We start from the raw sequence: 21,783 nt of genomic DNA, 5'->3' as shown, positions 1-21,783 counted from the left end.
CTGAATGCCAAGAGATTGGGGCCTAACTAATTGCCTTTGAATCATGAAAACCTATAGTACGGAATAATGCTCCTGAGTTACACTAGGTGTTGTTTAACACAGAGTTAACCTCCACGGCACAAACCATTGTCTCATGAGACAGAAGGCTGCCAATGAAACAGCACAGGAGAAGGCCATTCAGCCTATCATCTTATCGGGGGTAGGCGAGATGCAGATTTGAAGTTACTAACAGATCGGCCACGATCTTATTAAATGGCGGAGCAGGCTCGAGGGGCCGAATGGCCTACTCCTGCATCTTGTTCATATGTTTGCATGTTCACAATGGCTGACATTGACCAATCGGCCTAACCTCGCTCTTGGTCCACAGCCTTGTAGATTACGTCAATTACTTGAGGAATTTTGCCAAAGGCATTTTGAAGGCTTTCTAGAAACCTTTGGGGATTTGTTACTTTGTAAAAGAAGCTGAGAAGGTTGGCCAAACAAGAGAATAAAATAGACACCACTAGATGATGAACTTAAAAAGAACATTAATATTAATGTTGGGACAGAAGGGAAGGAAATAATAGTCAAACTACCAAGATTAAAAGAGGATAAGATCCCAGGTGCGGATGGTATACACCAGGCTTGCCCAACGTCCGGCCCGCAGGCTGCATGTGGCCCGGGAAGTCCCCAATGTGGCCCACGGAGGTAGTTTCCACAATGTCGGTAAGTGCAGTCGGACACTCTAAAAGAAACTGCTCCTCCAATCACAGGCTGTTCCTCTCCCGCATTTGCTGCTAATAAGCTCACGAGTGAGCCTATCAGCAGCAAACGTGGGAGTGAAGCATTCTGTGATTGGAGGAGCAGCAAAACTGGCGGAAACGAGTGAATTCTGGCAGCAGAGGTGTTGGGGACAGAGAGAGAGAGACTGCTGTGTGCCAGGCCGTGGAGGGATTGAATCGCTCCAGGCCAGGCCGGGCCGGGGAAGGAGAAACATACTCTGGGCCGAGCTGGGCCGGGGAGGGAGAGACTCACCCCTGGGCTGGAGGAGGCTGGATGTGATGGTGTGGGAGGGTGCCCAGGGGTGTGAGAGAGAGAGAGAGTGTGATTGAGTGTGTGGAGGAGGGTGAGTATGTGTGTGTGTGTGTGTGAGTGTGTGCGTGTGTGTGTGTTTGTGTGGCAGGATGAGTGTGCGCGGGACAGGGTGAGTGTGTGTGTGTCTGTGCGGGTTTGGGTGAGTGTGTGTGTGAGTGTGTGTGTGTGTGGTGGGGTGGGCAGGGTGAGTGTGTGTGTGAGTGTGGGTGAGTGTGTGTGGTGGGGTGGGCAGGGTGAGCGTGTGCGGGACAGGGTGAGTGTGTGTGTGTATGTGTGCGAGTTTGGGTGTGTGTGTGTGTGAGGGGGGCCAGGGTGAGTGTGTGCTGGTGGTGGGGGCAGGGTGAGTGTGTGTGGGGCAGGGTGAGTGTGTGTGTGAGTGTGTGTGTGTCTGGCTCACTCGCGGTTACAAGATTCCCACTCACCCTCACCTGCACACACCAACACACAATCACACCCATTCACGATGGGTGAGGGTTAGTGAGCCAGACAAACAGACTCTGTTCCTCTCACTCTCTACTGGCGATCTTTATCAATCACTCTTGAATTATTAAATTTTCTGGGCAGAATTTTATGTCTGATGTGTGGGTAGCGGAGCCCGCACATCAGCACTTAAAATGTCGCGCGAGCGTCCCGATGTCAGCGAACGCCATTGCGATATTTAGCTGGGCGGGTGGTCGCTATGAAGCACGACGCGCGCCCGCCATTAATTAAAGGCCTTGTTAAGGCCCTTAACTCAGCAACTGAAGCCAATATTGAGGAGCCCGTGTGATCTTCGGCTCAGCGCACGGGCCCAACGGGCAGGCGGGTAACTGATTTAACAAACCTCATCCACGGGCGGGATATGTGGACTCAGAGGGGTTGTTCATGTTTTCTGTGAAATATTTAATGCAGAAAGTGTTTTAAATTTGCCTGTGTGATTGTTACCGGTTCAGATCGATTTCCAGCAGCTTTCTCTGTACTTTGAAGCTTCAGCTCAGCTCTCTGCAGACAGGAATCTTTATCGGGCCTGCAGCTTTCCGGAGGCCTCCATTTAGCCTGGGTATGGGTTCTGACATCTCCACCGGAGGCAGCTCCTCTGAGGAGGAAGGGAGGGATAGAATAAGGAGGAGGCCAGGACTGGACAATCAGCCTCCAGGGGAGCCACCTTTGGGAGGCCAGGCGCAGGCACAAGGGGCGCAGGGCCAAGAGGAAGGGGCAGCAGAAGACGCCACTGTCCTGCTGCCAGGGTATACAGGCGGCGAAGCAGCTACCTCAATATGGCTGAGGTGCAGAGCCAAAGGAGGCTCCGTCTGTCAAGGGAAACAGTCAACTATATCTGTCAGATGATTGGCCCTGAGAACTCCCCTAACTGTGTGGGTGGACACCCCATGCCAATGGCTCTGAAGGTCACAGTTGCCCTCAACCTCTATGCCTCTGGCTCCTTCCAGGGCTCGGTGGGTGATCTTTGTGGTGTCTCCCAATCAGCTGTCCACACTTGTGTCAAGCAGGTTACAGACGCTCTGTTCAGCCGTGCATTGACCTTCATCCACTTCCGCTGGGACCAGGCAAGTCAGACACAGTGAGCCAGAGGCTTCGTGGCTATTGCTGGCTTCCCCCGTGTCCAGGGTGCTATAGACTGTACACATGTGGCCGTCAAGGCGCCAGCAGGTGAGCCTTCATCAACAGGAAGGGCTTCCACTCCATGAACGTGCAGATAGTGTGTGATCACAGGATGCTGATTCTACAAGTCTGTGCAAGGTACCCAGGCAGCTCCCACATCGCCTACATCCTCAGACACTCCCAGGTGCCGGGGCTCTTCAGTGCTCCAGCCCGGCTGGATGGATGGCTGCTGGGTGACAAGGACTATCCCCTCAGGAGGTGGCTCATGACGCCTCTCCACCATCCAAGAACAGAAGCTGAGCAGCGGTACAATAGGATCCACAGCACCACAAGGGCTGTGGTGGAGAGAGCCATTGGTCTTCTCAAGATGCACTTCCAATGCCTGGACCGTTCAGGGGCCGCACTCCAGTACCCCCCAGATCGCGTCTCTCTGATAGTGGTAGCATGCTGCGCTCTGCACAATCTTGCGCTGGAAAGGGGGGATGCAGTTGACGATGAAGACCTTGATTCAGTGGATGAGGCTGCACATGATGAATCCAGCCATGGCTCATAGGATGAGGAAGCACAGGGCGATGATGAGGGGCAGCACGCTGACCCACTACTACACCAAGGAGGCAGGGACCTTTGTAGGAGTCGGGCCTTTGAAGCTTTTTTACCCACTCAAGCAACGCAAAAGCATGAAAGTGCCACCAAATGCTGCAGACCATTTCACCTTTCAGATGCGGGCTGCTAATTAATGTTCATTTTAAGGGGCTTCAGAACAATTGGTCAACTGAGCAAGTCACAGGATCCCCTTGCGAGAGGTGGCCATGGTTCAGTCAGTGGTCGATGTGCTCACAGCCCCTTGCAATGTCTTTATTAAGGTTCGGACCAGAATCCATTATGGTTCAAGGTAACCAGCGCAACCTTGCAGTGTGTGTTACGTGAATGCCTGCACCTGAATCGAGAGAACAGCATGCAGTCCAGTGGTCAAAGCTGCCACCAATCGGTCAAGTGGAGCGGGGTGTAGGTGGGTGGAGTTTTGCACAACCATGAAGAGCGCTGCAGACTGGCTGAGGGCAGCTCGCTTACTGTCTGTGATTAGGGTCATATCATGGAGATGCAGCCATGAAACTTCAAATGCACCTGATCCTTTGTCCGGCTTAAGCACCTGACCCCTTCAGGAGCACAGCGTCACCGGTCACAGATGCTGAAGAGATGGGGGCCAGCCCCACCTCAAAGGTGCTGAGAGCACACGGAGAGAATGACGGAACTCTGTGACACCTGCCCGCGACATTCTGGCAGCAATGACCAGCACCACTGAGGTGCAGGCATCACTAATGCATCCAGGAAGTGTGCAGCCAGACCATCACTTTGGCCTAAAGGCTGCACAAAGCACAGGGAAGAGGCTCTGGACTGAGACACTTGATCCAACAGAGGGCGCTGGTGAGAAGCGACTGAAGCATTCTGGGAGAAGTCACCGCAGCCACTGCGACTCAGGAGGTAATCGAGGAGAAGGACTCTTGCACTCAACAGGAAGAAGAGCATCCAACAGAGGGCACTGGTGAGAAGTGACTGAGGTGCTGGGGATATGGTTCGGAGGGACCGGGGCATGCGTTAGAAACTGGAAGGAGCGAGAGTCTATGATGAAAAGAAAACTGGGCATGTGGGAGCGACGTTCCCTCTCCATTGCGGTTAAGAACCTGGTCATCAGGTGTGAGGCACTCTTGCTGTTGCTGTGCGTGGCGCGGGTCTGGCCCATTCTACACTCGTGCGTGGTGGTGATCACCCGAGCCATCTTTCGCTTTATCTGGAGGTCGGAAATGGATCGTGTCCAGGACGCGATGTACAAGCCTCTAGATAAAGGAGGAAAAAATGTGCCCAACATCGCCCTCATACTGATGGCCACCTTTGTGTGTGGCTGCATCAAGCGGTGTGTAGACCCTCAGTACGCAAACACCAAGTGTCACTACGTGCTGAGGTTCTACCTGTCCCCGGTGTTGCGAAGGATGGGTCTGGCCACGCTGCCGCGGAACGCTCCAAGTAGTTGGACCGTGCCGTACCACCTGTCCCTCGTGGGAAAATTTATGCAGAGAAACACCTTTGACCACAGGTCCATCAGGCAGTGGTCGGCACATAACGTCTTAGAGGCCCTGAGGGAAAAGGAGATGGTGGATCCTGTGGGTTGGTTCCCCGAGCAGACTGTCAAAGTCATTTGGCAGAATGCCTCATCGCCAGAACTTTCCAACAAGCACCAAGACTTAGCTTGGCTGGTGGTGAGAAAAGCCCTCCCCGTCAGATCCTTCCTACATGCCAGGAGTCTCACCCCCTCTGCACGTTGCCCTCGAGGTGGCTGTGGTGGGGACGAGACCGTTGTTCACCTCCTTGTGGATTGTGCCTTTGCAAAGAAAGTCTGGAGAGAGATGCAGTGGTTTCTGTCGAGGTTCATCCCGAGCAGTTCTGTGACACAGGACTCTGTGCTCTACGGGCTGTTCCCAGGGACACACACCAAGACAAACATCAACTGCAGCTGGAGGATCATCAACTCGGTGAAAGACGCTCTTTGGTCTGCCCGAAACTTGTTAGTCTTCCAGTGCAATGAGTTGTCCCTGACCAAGTGTTGCAGACTGGCACATTCCAAAGTACAGGACTACGTGCTAAGGGACGCACTAAAGCTTTGGGCAGCCACTGCAAAGGCGCAATGAGGAAGGGTCGCTGTTTAAGACCTTTCTGCCACAGCGCACCGAGGGGCTGGGAACTGTTGAGAGACGGTCGGGCTGTACAGCTCAAAATGAATGTCTGCAAATGATTGTAATATTCATTGATTCTATTGATGCACCTCATGATACATGTTGTAAAAGTTGAACCTGATTGTACGTTTGTGATGGTGATTTTGAAATGCACTCAACAGGAGGAAGAGCATCCAACAGAGGGTGCTGGTGAGAAGTGACTGAAGCATTCTGGAAGAAGTCATCGCAGCCACTGCGACTCAGGAGGGAATGAGGAGGACCCACTGTCAAAGAACGGAATAGCCCCAAACATTACATTGCTGTAGTGTTTCCATCCCTCGCTCCTCCTCAAACCTAAAAAAAAGAGAGAGAAGAAGAGGCAGTGCCTTCAGGAGTGCACCAGGCCTGCGAGGAAAGTGGGTTTTAAAGAAAAAGCAGTTGATTGGTGAGTAAATGCTGGGAGCAGACTCGGAGGGAGGAGCACCGGAGCGGTGAGTATAAATCTAGCTTACCTCGGGGATTCGCGGCCTTGTCTCCAGGGAACAGACTCGGAGGGAGGAGCACCGGAGTGGTGACCTCGGGGCACAGAGTAACTGAAGCCAAAACTGAAAAAGTGACATCACAGGAAAGCTGTGACCTGATTGGTTGGTAGGAAATCTACACCAAATTTGAAAAAAAAAACACTGCAAAGCTAATTAATAAATTAATTATCTAAATCGAGATGGCCGGGCAGGTGATGTGCTGTAGCTGTCTGATGTGGGAGCTGGCAGATCCCATTGCGAGCCAAAGTGACCACATCTGCAGCAAGTGTTGGTTGCTGGAGGAACTCCGGCTCAGAATTGATGAGCTGCAGTCCGAGCTCCTGACGCTGCGGCACATCCGGGAGGGGGAGAGTTACCTGGACGCTTTGTTTCAGGAGGCGCTCACACCCGGTAGATTAAGTACCTCAAGTCCGGTCAGTGGTCAGGGTCAGCAGGGTGTGACTGCAAGTGAGGCAGGTAGAGGGATCCTGTGTTCAGGAACAGAGGAGCCTGAGCTCTTGACCTTGTCCAACAGGTACGAGGTACTTACTCCCTGTGTGAATGAGGAACAGGGCTGTAGGGAGGATGAGCCAGCTGACCACGGCACCGTAGCACAGGAGGCCATTCAAGTGGGGGGGAGCAAAAAGACAAGTGGTAGTTGTAGGGGATTCTATAGTTAGGAGAATTGATAGCTTCCTTTGTAAGCAGGATCGAGAGTCCCATAAGGTATGTTGCCTGCCCGGTGCCAGGGTGAGGGACATCTCTGACCGGTTTGAAAGGATATTGGAGAGGGAGGGGGAGGATCCAGTTGTTGTGGTCCACATCGGGACAAATAGCATAGGTAAGACTAGGAAAGAGGACCTGTTTCGGGATTATCAGGAACGAGGAACTAAATGAAAGAACATTTCCTCAAGGGTTATAATCTCCGGATTACTACCCAAGCCACGTGCAAATTGGGATAGGGACGTGAGAATAAGGGAAGTAAACACGTGACTAAAGGAGTGGTGCGGGAAAGACAGGTTCCATTCCATGGGGCACAGGCATCAGTATTGGAACAGGAGGGATCTGTACCGTTGGGATTGTCTCCACCTGAACCGATCTGGGACCAATGTTCTAGCGAAAAGGGTAAAGAGGGTGGTCAACAGGACTCTAAACTAGAAAGTATGGGGGAGGGAAGGGTAAACTCCAAGAAGTATGACTAATGGGAAACAAAGCAGCAGGTTAGCGTGTGGGGGGGTGGATTCAACTTCATGGAAAATTACGAAAAAACTGAAAAGTAAGGAGAGCCCAGGAGAGGCTATTAAAGTCCCCAGAACACAAAATAGGACAGAGTGTTTGGAAAGGGCTAGGAATCTAACTTCAAGCACATCAGATAAAGGGACGACAATAAGAAAGGGGACAGGAAATACAGGACTGAAGGTGTTGTATCTGAATGCACGCAGTATACGAAATAAGATAAAAGAGCTTGTGGCGCAGATTGAAATTGGCAGGTATGATGTGGTGGGCATCACAGAGACACGGCTGCAAGGGGATCAGGACTGGGAGCTAAATATCCAAGGATATGCATCCTATCGAAAAGATAGGCAGGTTGGCAGAGGGGGTAGGGTTGCTTTGTTAGTAAGAAATGAAATTAAATCGATAGCAAGAAATGACGTAGAGTCAGATGATGTAGAATCTGTGTGCGTAGAGTTGAGGAACCGCAAAGGTAAAAAAATCATAATGGGAGTTATGTACAGGCCTCCGAACAGTAGTCAGGATGTGGGGCACAAGATACACCAGGAGATAGAAAAGGCGTGTAAGAAAGGTAAGGTTACAATGATCATGGGGGATTTCAATATGCAGGTAGACTGGGAAAATCAGGTTGGTAGTGGATCCCAAGAAAAAGAATTTGTAGAATGTCTACAAGATGGCTTTTTGGTGCAGCTTGTGGTGGAGCCCACTAGGGAACAGGCAATTCTAGATTTAGTGATGTATAATGAGGCAGATTTGATAAGGGAGCTTAAGGTGAAGGAACCCTTAGGAGGAAGTGACCATAATATGATAGAATTTACCGTGCAATTTGAGAGGAAAAAGCTGGAATCAGATGTAACGGTATTACAGTTGAATAAAGACAACTACAGAGGCATGAGGGAGGAGCTGGCCAGAATTGACTGGGAAATGAGCCTAGCAGGAAAGACAGTGGAACAGCAATGGCAGGAGTATCTGGGAGTAATTTGTGAGACACAGCAAAAATTCATCCCTAGGAAGAAGAAGCATACTAAAGGGAGGACGAGGCAACCATGGCTGACAAGGCAAGTAAGGGACAGCATAAAAGCTAAAGAGAAAGCATACAATGCGGCGAAGAGCAGTGGGAAACCAGGGGATTGGGAAGCCTACAAAGACCAACAGAGGACAACTAAAAAAGAAATAAGAAGGGAGAAGATTAAATATGAGGGTAAACTAGCCAGTAATATAAAAGAAGATTGCAAGAGTTTTTTTAGATATATAAAAGGTAAGAGAGAGGCAAAAGTGGACATTGGGCCGCTAGAAAATGACGCTGGAGAAGTAGTAGTGGGGAACAAAGAAATGGCGGAGGAACTGAATAGGTACTTTGCGTCAGTCTTCACAGTGGAAGACACGAGTAACATCCCCAAAGTTCAAGAGAGTCAGGGGGCAGAGGTGAGTATGGTGGCCATTACCAAGGAGAAGGTGCTAGGAAAACTGAAAGGTCTGAAGGTGGATAAATCATCTGGACCAGATGGATTACACCCCAGAGTTCTGAAGGAGATAGCTGAAGAGATAGTGGAGGCATTAGTGGTGATCTTTCAGGAATCACTGGAGTGAGGGAGAGTCCAGGAGGACTGGAAAATCGCTGATGTAACCTCCCTGTTTAAGAAGGGAGTGAGGCAAAAGACGGGAAATTACAGGCTGATTAGCCTGACCTCGGTCGTTGGTAAGATTTCAGAGTCCATTATTAAGGATGAGATTTCAGAATACTTGGAAGTGCATGGTAAAATAGGGCAAAGTCAGCATGGTTTCATCAATGGGAGGTCATGCCTGACAAATCTGTTAGAATTCTTTGAGGAGGTAACGAGTAGGTTAGACAGAGAGCCAATGGATGTTATCTACTTGGACTTCCAGAAGGCCTTTGACAAGGTGCCGCACAGGAGGCTGCTCAGTAAGATAAGAGCCCATGATGTTAGGGGCACGGTACTAGCATGGATAGAAGATTGGCTGTCTGGCAGGAGGCAGAGAGTGGGGATAAGGGGGTCCTTCTCAGGATGGCGGCCGGTGACTAGTGGAGTTCCGCAGGGGTCAGTGTTGGGACCACAACATTTCACTTTATACATTAATGATCTAGATGAAGGAACTGAGGGCATCCTGGCTAAGTTTGCAGATGATACAAAGATAGGTGGAGGGACAGGTAGTATTGAGGAGGCGGGGAGGCTGCAGAAGGCTTTAGACAGATTAGGAGAATAGGCAAAGAAGTGGCAGATGGAATATAACGTGGGGAAGTGTGAGGTCATGCACTTTGGTAGGAAGAATGGAGGCATAGACTCTTTTCTAAATGGGGAGAGAATTCAGAAATCTGGAGTGCAAAGGGACTTGGGAGTCCTAGTCCAGGATTCTCTTAAGGTTAACTTGCAGATTGAGTCGGTAGTTAGGAAGGCAAATCCAATGTTGGCATTTATTTTGGGAGGACTAGAATATAAAAGTAGGGATGTGCTGCTGAGGCTTTATAAGGCTCTGGTCAGACCACATTTAGAATATCGTGAGCAATTTTTGGTCCCGTATCTCAGGAAAGATGTGCTGGCCCTGGAGAGAGTCCAGAGGAGGTTCACGAGAACGATCCCAGGAATGAAAGGCTTAACATATGAGGAACGTTTGAGGACTCTGGGTCTATACTCGATGGTGTTTAGAAGGATGAGGGGGGATCTGATTGAAACTTACAGAATACTGAAAGGCCTGGATAGAGTGGACGTGGTGAAGATATTTCCATTAGTAGGAGAGACTAGGACCCGAGGGTACAGGCTCAGAGTAAAGGGAAGACCTTTTAGAACAGAGATGAGGAGAAATTTCTTTAGCCAAAGAATGGTGAATCTATGGAATTCATTGCCACAGAAGGCTGTGGAGGCCAGGTCATTGAGTGTATTTAAGACCGAGATAGATAGGTTCTTAAACAAAAACAAAAATACCTGGAAAAACTCAGCAGGTCTGGCTGCATCTGCGGAGAGGAACACAGTTAATGTTTCGAGTCTGCATGACTCTTCAACAGAACTAAAGAAAAATAGAAAAGGGGTGAAATATAAGCTGGTTTAAGGGGGGATGGGACAAGAAGAGCTGGATAGAGGGCCAGTGGTAGGTGAAGATAACCAAAAGATGTCACAGACAAAAGGACAAAGAGGTGTTGAAGGTGGTGATATTATCTAATGGAATGTGCTAATTAAGGGTAGAAAGCAGGACGAGCAAGGTACAGATAGCCCTAGTGGGGGTGGGATGGAGTGAAGGAATCGAAAAAGGCTAAAAGGTAGAGATAAAACAATGGATGGAAATACATTTTAAAATAATGGAAATAGGTGGGAAAAGAAAAATATATATAAATTATTGGAAAAAACAAAAAGGAGGGGGAAAAATGGAGAGGGGGTGGGGATGGAGGAGAGAGTTCATGATCTAAAGTTGTTGAACTCAATATTCAGTCCGGAAGGCTGTAAAGTGCCTAGTCGGAAGATGAGGTGCTGTTCCTCTAGTTTGCGTTGAGCTTCACTGGAACAAGGCAGCAAGCCAAGGACGGACATGTGGGCATGAGAGCAGGGTGGAGTGTTGAAATGGCAAGCGACAGGGAAGTCTGGGTAATGCTTGCGGACAGACCGAAGGTGTTCTGCAAAGCGGTCACCCAGTCTGCGTTTGGTCTCACCAATGTAGAGGAAACTGCATTGGGAGCAATGAATGCAGTAGACTAAGTTGAGGGAAATGTAAATGAAATGCTGCTTCACTTGAAATGAGTGTTTGGGCCCTTGGACGGTGAGGAGAGGGGAAGTAAAGGGGCAGGTGTTGCACCTTCTGCGGTTGCATGGGAAGGTGCCGTGGGAGGGGGTTGAGGTGTAGGGGGTGATGGAGGAGTGGACGAGGGTGTCACGGAGGGAACGATCCCTACGGAATGCCGCCGGTGGGGTGAAGGGAAGATGTGTTTGGTGGTGGCATCGTGCTGGAGTTGGCGGAAATGGCGGAGGATGATCCTTTGAATGTGGAGGCTGGTGGGGTGATAAGTGAGGACAAGGGGGACCCTATCATGTTTCTGGGAGGGAGAGGAAGGTGTGAGGGCGGATGCGCGGGAGATGGGCCGGACACGGTTGAGGGCCCTGTCAACCACCGTGGGTGGAAAACCTCGGTTAAGGAAGAAGGATGACATGTCAGAGGAACTGTTTTTGAATGGTTGAATAATTTTTGTTGTGTATAGGATGCTGCGCGTAGATGGTCTCTTCTAAATGAACATAAATTCAGTTTAAGCACGATCCATTAACTCCTCAAAGCAGTTCATTGTTGATGACCAATGTAAACAAAGAGTTGAGTTCTGAAAAAAATGTTTTCAAACTTGTTGCACCTGTTCCTTGTGGCTTGACACCATGAGAAAAATGTGTTGCTATTCTTAAGGTTGATGTGTGACAAAAACCTGTGAGCATACAATGGCAGTGGGTGTTAGTTACTAAATGAAGACATGCATTTGTAAATGGGAGAAGAACTGTTACAGGGCTTGTTATAGGCAAACATCACGGGCACTGATCCATTTATTGGGCTCCATGTGATGCGGATGGAAGAAACCGTGAACTGGTGTAGCGGGGGTCATACAAGCCACGCAAGAGCAAATTATCCCAGCAGGAGGTGTTACTGAGCTGGATGTAATTTTATGAATCATAAAGAGAAGGAGAGGCTAAAGCTGAGTGAAAACTTATGGATTGATCTACATGGGAGATTCCCAAATGATCAGAAGAAACAATCATCAGTTAAATTGTGCAGTGAAATGGAGTTACTGTTCCTACAGCTCTGAACATTTATATAACTTCCAGGAATTGGGTGGCAGGACTCAATGGAATTGTCATCAACAGTTGCACCAGGGACATTGCAGAAGTCTCGCAAAGGCCTGCACGTGGATGAAAAACATTCACTAATACTAAACAGAAGCAGCAGCCAAAGCCACAAGCAAAATACTGCGGATGCTGGAAATCTGAAACAAAAACAGAAAATGCTGGTATTTCTCAACAGGTCTAACAGCATCTGTGAAAAGAAAAACAGAGTTAACGTCTCGAGTCCGTATGACTCTTCTTCAGAGCTTCTTCAACAGCCAAAACTGTTTGCTTCTCATTGTGTTTTTCAGTTTCCAAAGCTGAGGACATCACTCTCTGCTCAAATGCGGCTATTCATTCACCAATGCACAACCCTGACAGCAATCAAAAGGAATATAATTGAATCAATGCACTGATTGTGTAATACACGGATGGAAAATGTACAAGTTAGTGCTTAGCTCCCTTGGCAGGACAACCTGAGAGGTGGAATCTTTATAGCTAGGGTAAGCTTTAAAGCTAAGGCAGCCAATGTTGCTTGTATGTGCGCCATGCCAAGCAAGGATAACATGTTGACCTTGGGCTGAAGTTTATGATGGGAGTGGGGTCCCCGACCCCCTGGCATCCTTGTCTGGAATGAGCCTGCCCGTACTTGGCAGGCTCGACCTGCAGCTATTCAACCGCTTCCGGGATGTTCATTGACTTGAGACGGGCTGTCCACCCCCCCATCTAGCTCGGGTGTCCCAATTCTGAGCGGCCAGCCAATTAAATAGCCGACAGCCCTCTGCTCTCACTGGCGCCACAAGGAGTCATGGCCTCTGATGGGACTTGAGCAAGTCTGAGAGGTGGGGGGAGCCACAGGACACAGGGGGGCTCAAATAAGAGGCACACCCTTCTGCCCTTGTCTGGCCACTAGTCGGCCAGATTTTACCTGGCAGGCTAGAGACTTGGCATCGGCCTCCCCACTGCAGGTAAAATCCCAGTGGCGGCAGAGACGATCTCCAGTGATTGTTACTTGGCTGCTTAAGCACCTCAATTGGCCCACGAGCAATCCAATTCACAATTCACAATTCATTGGTTATCTCTTCATTGCCACAAGTTGCTGCCTGAATTTCACATTAATAAAGATGCACGTTGTTCATACCCCATTATACTTTCAGCAAATTCTGGGCCATTATATTTTGAGCAATAGTACAGAAAATAAGATATACCAGAGTCATTCAATATCATCACAGCCTGTGTGATCACACCTCCCAAGATGTCAACACACATATCTGAAGACATTGTAAACCCATCCTGTGGTGAAAGTATAATTTTCATAATATTTTTCGGGTTTATTGTGAAGGAGGCTTATGGGGTAAGTATAGTTGGGTCTGTCTGTGTGATTTAATTACATTTTGTGGTCAAGTAGACTGCAAGTTTGAAATCATCAAAAGAAGCTAGGTGCTTGACATGCTAATGAGTAAACATGGATGCTGGTTTAGCATGTAAGGTGTGAAGGGAATTTGCAATTTTAGATAAATGAAGGGATTTGGATTTCAAAGGGATCTTAGTCTGTTTACAACTAGACAGATAAACAAGGCTAAGGAGTGTGTTTTCCCCCCAAAGGTTACTGACAATATCGGCAACATGAAAGTTTTTTTTATATTATGAGGAAGGTACAGCTTCAAAGACATATGGAACAATAGAATTTACACATTAAAAAGAAAGAAAAATATATAAAGGAGAATAAAAGACTATGTGGAAGGAGGCCATGTAAGGTCTAACAAGAGTGTATGAAATAGCTTTAATGAAGCCTCCAGGCATTTGTGCATAAGTCTGCTATATAACAAAACTGAAGTTGGGGAAAAGCCATTTAGAATTCCACTGTCAAGGGGTATTGTTTTAACTTTCTGGTTCTGTTTTAAATCTAAAATCTATTTTGAACGTTGCCTTAAAGGGAGTGTGTAATTGAGAGTCAGGTTAATTAGGAATTTTAGGAGTTGTAATAGTGGTGAGTAATTGTAGTCTTATGTATGTGTTTGAAATCTTTAATTTTGTTAATAAATATTTTAATTTAATTTTTTTAAATCTCCAAAGACGCTGGTGGACTGTTTACTTCTGAATTCAGTGCACGCATCTTCTCGAAATAAAAACAAATTGCAAAAGTGTTGTGATGGCGCGATCAAGTTTCCTTTGTGGATTTGGTCCACCTGGCACACATCATCTGCCACATAATAATAAGAAATTGGTGGTTCTTTGCTGGATATTTGAAATTCCTTGATTGGTTTGGAGTTGGTGAATCTTAAGGCTATGAGTACGAGAAGCACATTGAATTCAAGAATTGGTGTGCGGGATTTTAAAAGTGGTGAGAGTGCAAAATTGGCTGTTTCCATGACTAAAATCTTTTTGGAAGTAGAAGATATAACTCTGATTGAGGTATAAAAAGTATCTAAGGGTAAATGAACAGAATTGGTGGATAAGTTACAGTTGAGGCTGCCTGTGGGAGTAAAGGAAGCAGAAATTGTTAAAGTGATAGCACAGTATTTGAAGTTGGAATTGATGCCTGATGCTAGTAAGTCACGGCTGGTGGTAGTGAGACTTCAGTTACAAATAAAGAAGCTTTAATTTGAACAAGCAATGGAAATGAGAAAAACTTGAACTAGAGGTAACAGAAAAAGAAAAAGAGAGAGAGTATTTCAACGAGAAATGAAAATGTGAACACTTGACCTCCAGGGGGAGAAGTTACCAATGGAGGAGAGAGAGAGAAGGAAAGAGAAAGGGAATACAAGCTTAAAAAGCTGGACTTCAAAAAAAGATCTCACATACTGAGGAAGGTTCTGATAATGGAAAAACCTCCACCCTAAAACCCAGTGGTGCGATGATTAAATCTGTGCAAGCTCTTCCGAAGTTTGAAGAAACAGACACAGAGGCATTCTTTATTTCATTCAAGAAGATAGCTAAGCAGATGAAATGGCCACGAGAAATCTGGATATTGCTTTTACAGTCTAAGTTAGCGAGTAGAGCTCATGAGGTTTACGATTCACTGTCAGAAGAAGTGTCAGTGGATTAATATGCAGTAAAAAAGGCTATTTTGAGTGCACATGAGTTGGTTCCTGAGGCACACAGGCAGAAATATAGGAATATAAGGAAACAGCCTGGACAAACTTATATTGAGTTTGAGAGAGTAAAACAAAGTAATTCTGACTGGTGGATACAAGCATTAAAGGTAGATACAACCTTTTCCCTTAGAGAAGTAATTCTTTGGAAAAATTTAAAGATTCTATTTCTTCGGTAATGAGAGCTCATGTGGAGGAACAGAGGGTTAAAATGGTGAGACAAGCAGCAGAGATAGCTGGTGATTATGAGTTAGTTCATAGATCTAAACCTTTTTTGTCACCCTTTTAAATCAGAGAAGGATATAAAGCGGGAAAGCGAAAGGAAGGTGAGCAGTCAGGGAAGAGAAAGAGTGATTGAAAATTCCCAGGAGGCTCTTTCTCAGGCTAAAAAGGAAGGTTCTGAGGGTAGAAGTGTTACTCAAGAATTGAGGTGGTCCATTGTAATAAGTCCAACGTGTTGGAAGTTACAGGAAAAATCTGTTACAGTAATTAGAATGCAGAAAATTTCTGGAAGTAAAAGTACTGTGGGTTCTGAGGTCCCGGCATAGGAAAAGGCAGTGGTTTGTGTACAGGTAAAGTGGGAAGAATCAGTGATAGGTAAAGAAGTGGGAACGTGTTCACAATTTACCCAAGGGCGTTCTGAAGAGCAGGTTTCAGAGATATTTAAAGATTTTATGTGTGAAGGGGAAATCTTCCCATGTGTACAGGGTGGAGCAGGTAAAGGTATTAAAATTTTAAGAGACACAGGGGCTAGTCAATCCTTAATATTATGGATAGTGATAATGGTTGTTGAAAGGGAGAAACTATTGCAGTCACACAAAGCTTTTTGTGGGAATAAGCTGGGGAGGGCAAATTTAGCTACGCATGATTTAAGTGTAGGGGATTCATTTTCAATAAGACAACATCCTTATAGATTATGTCCAGCAAAGTTATCACAAGTACAGAAATAAATTGAATTCATGCTTCAAATGACATCATTGAGTCTAGTTACAGTAACTGGAGTTTGCCTATTGTGATGGTACCGAAACCAAATGGAACATAAAGGCCAGGATTTTCCCCTCAGTGATTTAGGGGCGGAGCCCGGTCGCTGAGGGGAAAATGACGCGGGATGACGTCGGAAGGAATCCCCGACGTCATCCTGGTCCATTTAAATTTTTAGGAAGGCGAAATCAGCTGTCCGCCCGCCAACCTGTCAATGGCCAACTAAAGTAATTAAAGACCTGTCTATCCAACCTTAAGGCTGGCGGGCAGGCCAGGAGCCCCAGCGGACTCCAGATTATTGATGAAATTTCATCCACTGGCGGGATGAAGTTTCATGTCCGTATTGTAAAAAATTAATAAAGTGTATGTGTTCTTTATTAACATGTCCTATCTCGTGTCACATGAGGGGGACACGTTAATAATTTTTTAATGTTTCTATTTTTAATGTTTTTAACACCATCAGTATTCTCCCTGAGACAGCACTTTGCCTCAGGGAGAAGTGCGCTCTTGCACACGCGTGCGCGCAAGTGCACACTTTGACAGCTGGGGATTCCCTCCCCCCAACACAGAAAGCGCATAGCGCTTCCCGTCGGGGATGCCGCTGGGTGGGGCCTTAATTGGCCCGCCCACTTAAAAAGGCGGCGAGCCCCGTTTCAGTGGCGGTGGTCGGCTGCCCGCCCGCTGCCAAGCCGGTGGGGCCCGCCCGCCCGCCATCCAAGGGCAAGATTCTGCCCAAAGAGCGTATGTGGATCATCGAAAGGTAAATGCAGTGACAAAAGCGGATTGATAACCTATACCATGGCTGGAAGATTGCATTGAGAAAGTAGGACGGTCAAGGTTTATTACAAAGATTGACTTGCTGAGAGGCTATTGGCAAGTACCGTTATCGGAGAGATCAAAGGAGATATCAGCTTTTGTGATGCCAGGTGGAATACATCAGTTTAAAGTCGTGCCGTTTGGTATGAAAAATACACCTGCGACATTTCAAAGACTGACAAACAAAGGAATTGCAGGACTGAGCAATTGCGTTGTTTATATTGACAACTTGATAGTTTTCAGTCCAAAGCGGGAGAAGCATTTACAACATCTGGAAGAATTATTTAATCAACTGCAAGAAGCTAATTTGGTGACGAACTTGGCTAAAAGTGAGTCTGCAAAAGTGCAAGTTACATATCTAGGCCATAACATTAGACATGGTAAGGTGGCTTCAAGAGATGTGAAAGTCAAGGCTATCGTGGATTTCCCAGTGGTCTACCACAAAATGAGAAGTTTTGAGATTTCTGGGCATGAGTGGGTTTTACCGAAAATTTGTGCCAAATTTTAGCCAAGTGGTTTCTCCGCTGACTGAACTATTATAAAAGAACAAGAAGTTTTAATGAACATAGAAGTGTCAGAAGGCATTTGATAGTTTAAAAACTGTATTGATTATCGGTAGTACCCAATTATGTCAAGAAATTTAAGCTGAGCGTTGATGCAAGTGATGTAGGCATTGGTGCTGTACTGTTACAAGAAGCTGAAACTGGAATTGGGAAAACGATGGGCTCTTTTTCGCGAAAGCTGAATGTAAAATAGAAGAATATTCAACACTCGAAAAGGAGGCTCTGGGTCTGGTGTTAACGTTGCAACGTTTCAGGGTCTATGTTGCAAACAATTCATCAGGAATAACTACTTATGCAGATCACAATCCTTTAAAATTTCTGGACAAATTTTGAGACTGAAATGCAAAGCTGTTCAGGTGGAGTTTATGGCTGCAGCCAATTAATTTACAGGTTGTGCATGTGGCCGGACCAGAAAATATATTTGCAGATGTCTTGTCAAGAGATTAAAGCTCAAAGGGAAATTGGACATTTAAAACACGGGCCAGAATTTTCACGTCGGAGTGTGGGGGCGGACCCCGCACGCCAATGCGTAAATTGACGCACGGTGGTGTCGGGCGAGCATCCCAACATCGCCGCGCCCTATCGCGATATCTCGGCGGGCAGGCGCGCGATGATCTCCAATGTGCGCCAGCTGTTAATTAACGGGCCACCTAAGGCCCTCGAGGCACCCATTGAGGCCGATTTTTCGGGGCCCGTGCGATCTTCAGGTCCTCGCAAGGGCGCAGTGGGCAGGCGGGCAGGCCACATTTTTATAAACCTCATCCACAGGCGGGATAAGAGGGGTGAGTGGGGCCGCGAGTGCTATTTGTCAGACATTTAAAGCTTAAATTTACCACGACTTGCCTGTGTGAGCAGGAATACTTCAAAACTCTGCACAGCTGCTTGGGGAGGAATAACAGTCTTCAGGTCAGGACTCTGGAGTAAACATCATTTCTGGGGCCTTGCTGGTTTTAGGAAGCCTTCCCTTAGCCTGGGAATGGGAGGTGATCTCTCCACTAGAGGCACCTCCTCTGAGGGGGAAGGGAGGGCCAGAAGGGGGAGGAGGCCAGGAATCCACATTCAGCCTTTGGGAAGAAAGCAGGCACAAGGGGCGTAGGGCCAACTGGAAGTCCAAGGCATAAGGGGCCGCAGAAGACGCCATTATCCTGCTACCAGGGTCTACAGGCAGCGAAGCAGCTACCTCAATATGTCTAAGGTGCAATGCCAAAGGAGGCTCCGTCTCTCGAGGGAGACAGTGACCTCCATTTGTCAGATGATCGGCCCTAAGATCTGCACCAACTGTGTGGGTGGGCACCCCATGCCAGTAGCGTAAAATGGCTGCCCTCAACTTCTATGCCTCCGGCTCATTCCAGGGGTCGGTGGGTGATCTTTGCGGAGTCTCCCAACAGCTGTCCACACTTGTGTCAAACTGGTGACAGACTCTCTGTTCAGGCGTGCATTGACCTTCATCCACTACCACTGGGACGAAGCCAGCCAGATACAGTGAGCCAGAGGCTTCGCAGCCATTGCTGGCTTCCCCTGTGTCCAGGGTGAAACCAGCTGCACACATGTGGCCATCAAGGTGCCAGCGGGTGAGCCCGGTGCCTTCGTCAACAGGAAGGGCTTCCACTCCATGAACGTGCAGATAGTGTGTGATCACAGGATGCTGATTCTACAAGTCTGTGCAAGGTACCCAGGCAGCTCCCACGTTGCCTACATCCTCAGACACTCCCAGGTGCCGGGGCTCTTCAGTGCTCCAGCCCGGCTGGATGGATGGCTGCTGGGTGACAAGGGCTATCCTCTCAGAAGGTGGCTCATGACGCCTCTCCCCCATCCAAGAACAGAAGCTGAGCAGCGGTACAATAGGAGTCACAGCACCACAAGGGCTGTGGTGGAGAGAGCCATCAGTCTTCTCAAGCTGCGGTTCCGATACCTGGACCGCTCAGGGGGCGCACTCCAGAACACCCCAGATCGTGTGTCACTGGTGGTGGTTGCATGCTGCGCTCTCCACACTCTGGCACTGGAAATGGGCGACGCAATGGAGGAAGAAGATGTAAACGCAGTGGCTGCGGCTGCACACGATGAGTCCAGCAGTGAGTCCGAGGATGAGCACGCACAGGAGAACGCTGAGGGGATAGACGCTGACCTGGGCATACTCCAGGGAGGAAGGGATGCCTGGGAGGCTTTAATCCAATGAATCTTCAGCTAGCACACCACAGATGGACCTCCAGCACAGGCCAGGGCTGCAGGCTCCATACTCGATACCTGAGAGCAACATCTGCCTGGTTAGGAACATTAACTATGTGCCTTGTCGATAAAGCTCAATGACAAACAATTCACTCATAACATCATGGGTTCCCGTCCACCTGCAGGAAGTAAGGAATCACCCTGAGCCATGCTCACAAATAAACATTTAATGAATGAACAAAATGAAGCAGAAAATAAACTGAATGCAAAGGTGTTACACATCGCAACAACTTGTCATCAACTAATAGCGGGGCAACATAAAACCACCAGTGAGAAGCCTGTGGTGTGCCTAAGGTGCCTTAAGTTTATGTTTCCAGGTGCTGCATCTAGGTGCTGACCCCTCGCTGGCGCTGGCATCTGAGCCAGCCTGCTCATTGTGCTGTCCGGTTGGCATCGATGACCTTGGTGGTCGTCCTCTGGCCTGTGGAGCCTTTGATGGCCCCGCCTGGGAGGGAGTGGCCAGTTCCACGATTGGCATCTCCCCAGTCCCCGCAGCCTCATTAGTTCCCATGGTCACTGGCAGAGGGGCGGAAGAGCTGCTACCCTCATCTGGAGCTCCCTGAGAGGAGTCCACAGAGGCGACAAGAAGCTCCAGGGAGGTCGCTTCGGACCTCCCTGCTCACCATTGATGGATGGGCACAGAGCTGGGATACTTGGTGCCCATTCCATCTCCCACACTGGCACTGACCAGCTGAGGTCAATGCCGCTGTGAGGGCTTGCTGGTCCAAGCGCAACCCCAGGAAGCCCTGATTGGTCTCCTGGAGGAGCCTCTCCATGAGGGTCGCCACTCTCTCCATGGAGAAAGCATGGTGCTCGGCCATGAGGCTCATTGCATCGGTGATGCGCCGTGTGGGCTCCCCTAGCTATGCCAGGCATAGCCTCATGTATCTCCGCCAGATCCTCCCGCACACCCTGCGTACTTCCAGCATCTGCTGCCTCACGGACGACTCCAGAGGCTCATCATTAACCATCGACTGAGCATGTGCCTGGTCCCCAGCAGTCCTCCGACTGCCGGCGCCATGGGCACTCTCTGTCTCCGCCCGCACTCAAGCGAGTGTGAAGTGCCCTCACCACTGTGCCCCGGGACACTATCCGACAATCTAATTCCCACCGAGGTGCTAATATCTGCACTGGTGCCTGCCTGGCAGAGATGGCGTGATGCTGGTGATTCCATTTCTTTTGGGCCCTCAGGTGTGAGAGGTGACCCCCTCTGCCTCCTCCTCCCGGCCCTGCTCCGGTGATGCTGAAAGGAAGAATCATTTGATTCGTTCAAGCGGAGACAATGGCAATATGCATGCCTGGCCCCCGGATCAGTGCGCACTCATCCTTCCATAATCAATGGTCAACCCATGTTGGAAACTTCAATCACTGAACATTCAACAGTGGGATGGCTGCCGGGGCACACATGGTGACCTCAGTGCATGGCAATCTTACCTCCCTGTGGCACCCCAGCCTCACCATCACCGGTGGACCTGGGCGCATGGCACGTCTCCAGCTCCATCACCTCCTGCTCGTATCTGGTGATTATGGCCAACTGGGCCTGGCCTCCGCCAGTCGGCATCCACTCAGACCGCGTTGTGTGTGGTCTTCTCCTGATAAGGGGAGAGGAGCATTGATTAGTCCACCCTTTACCTGGATTCCCATCGCATCCCTACCACCCCCACCTGAGTGGGACACTGCAGGGCTCCAGTGAATTGTCACCCCGCAGCTGTCACACACTCACACCAAGAATCCAGGGCTGACCACCTCCTTGCCCACATGTGGCCCCCATTGCATTTGGCACCACACGGTCCAAGGGCAGCAGATGGATTGGTGCCCCGCCACCTGGAAACTCCCCTCCCAGCAGGTCAGCAGCCTGACTTTGACATGTTTTGCAGTTCCAGCACTGCGTCTGGGTGCAGATCCTTGAGGTAGCCCCCAAAACAGTGCTGGGTGTCAGTCTAACACATGCTGCGGGTGCAGAGTCCATCTCAGCACTACCCTCTCAGGGTGAACTAGGCATGGGCAATATCTGCTACCCCACCCAGCGAGGGAAACATGCTGTGAAGGATTCAATGCTGTCACTGCACTCAGAGTTTGGGTGGGTGGGTGGGGGGGGTGGGGGGGGTGGTGGGGGGGTGGGGTGGTGCAGGGGATGATGGTGGGGTTGGGGAGAAAGC

The 21,783-nt window shown here is 48.8% G+C and overlaps 1 protein-coding gene across 1 annotated transcript in view; it reads left to right on the top strand.

The window, feature by feature from the left end:
- Nucleotides 1-608: 608 nt before the first annotated feature.
- Nucleotides 609-21,783, top strand: part of LOC144684059 (uncharacterized) — a 177,933-nt gene continuing 156,758 nt past the window's right edge. Inside the window, exon 1 of the mRNA XM_078547773.1 lies at nt 609-705. Within this exon, the coding sequence (XP_078403899.1) occupies nt 609-705 (97 nt within the window). The remainder of the gene's footprint in view (nt 706-21,783) is intronic.

Source organism: Cetorhinus maximus, chromosome 8 (genome assembly GCF_964194155.1).
Source record: "Cetorhinus maximus chromosome 8, sCetMax3.hap1.1, whole genome shotgun sequence".
NCBI lineage: Eukaryota > Metazoa > Chordata > Chondrichthyes > Lamniformes > Cetorhinidae > Cetorhinus > Cetorhinus maximus.
The sequence above is the reverse complement of the archived record's forward strand: the minus strand, read 5'-3'. Positions and strand labels throughout refer to the sequence as shown.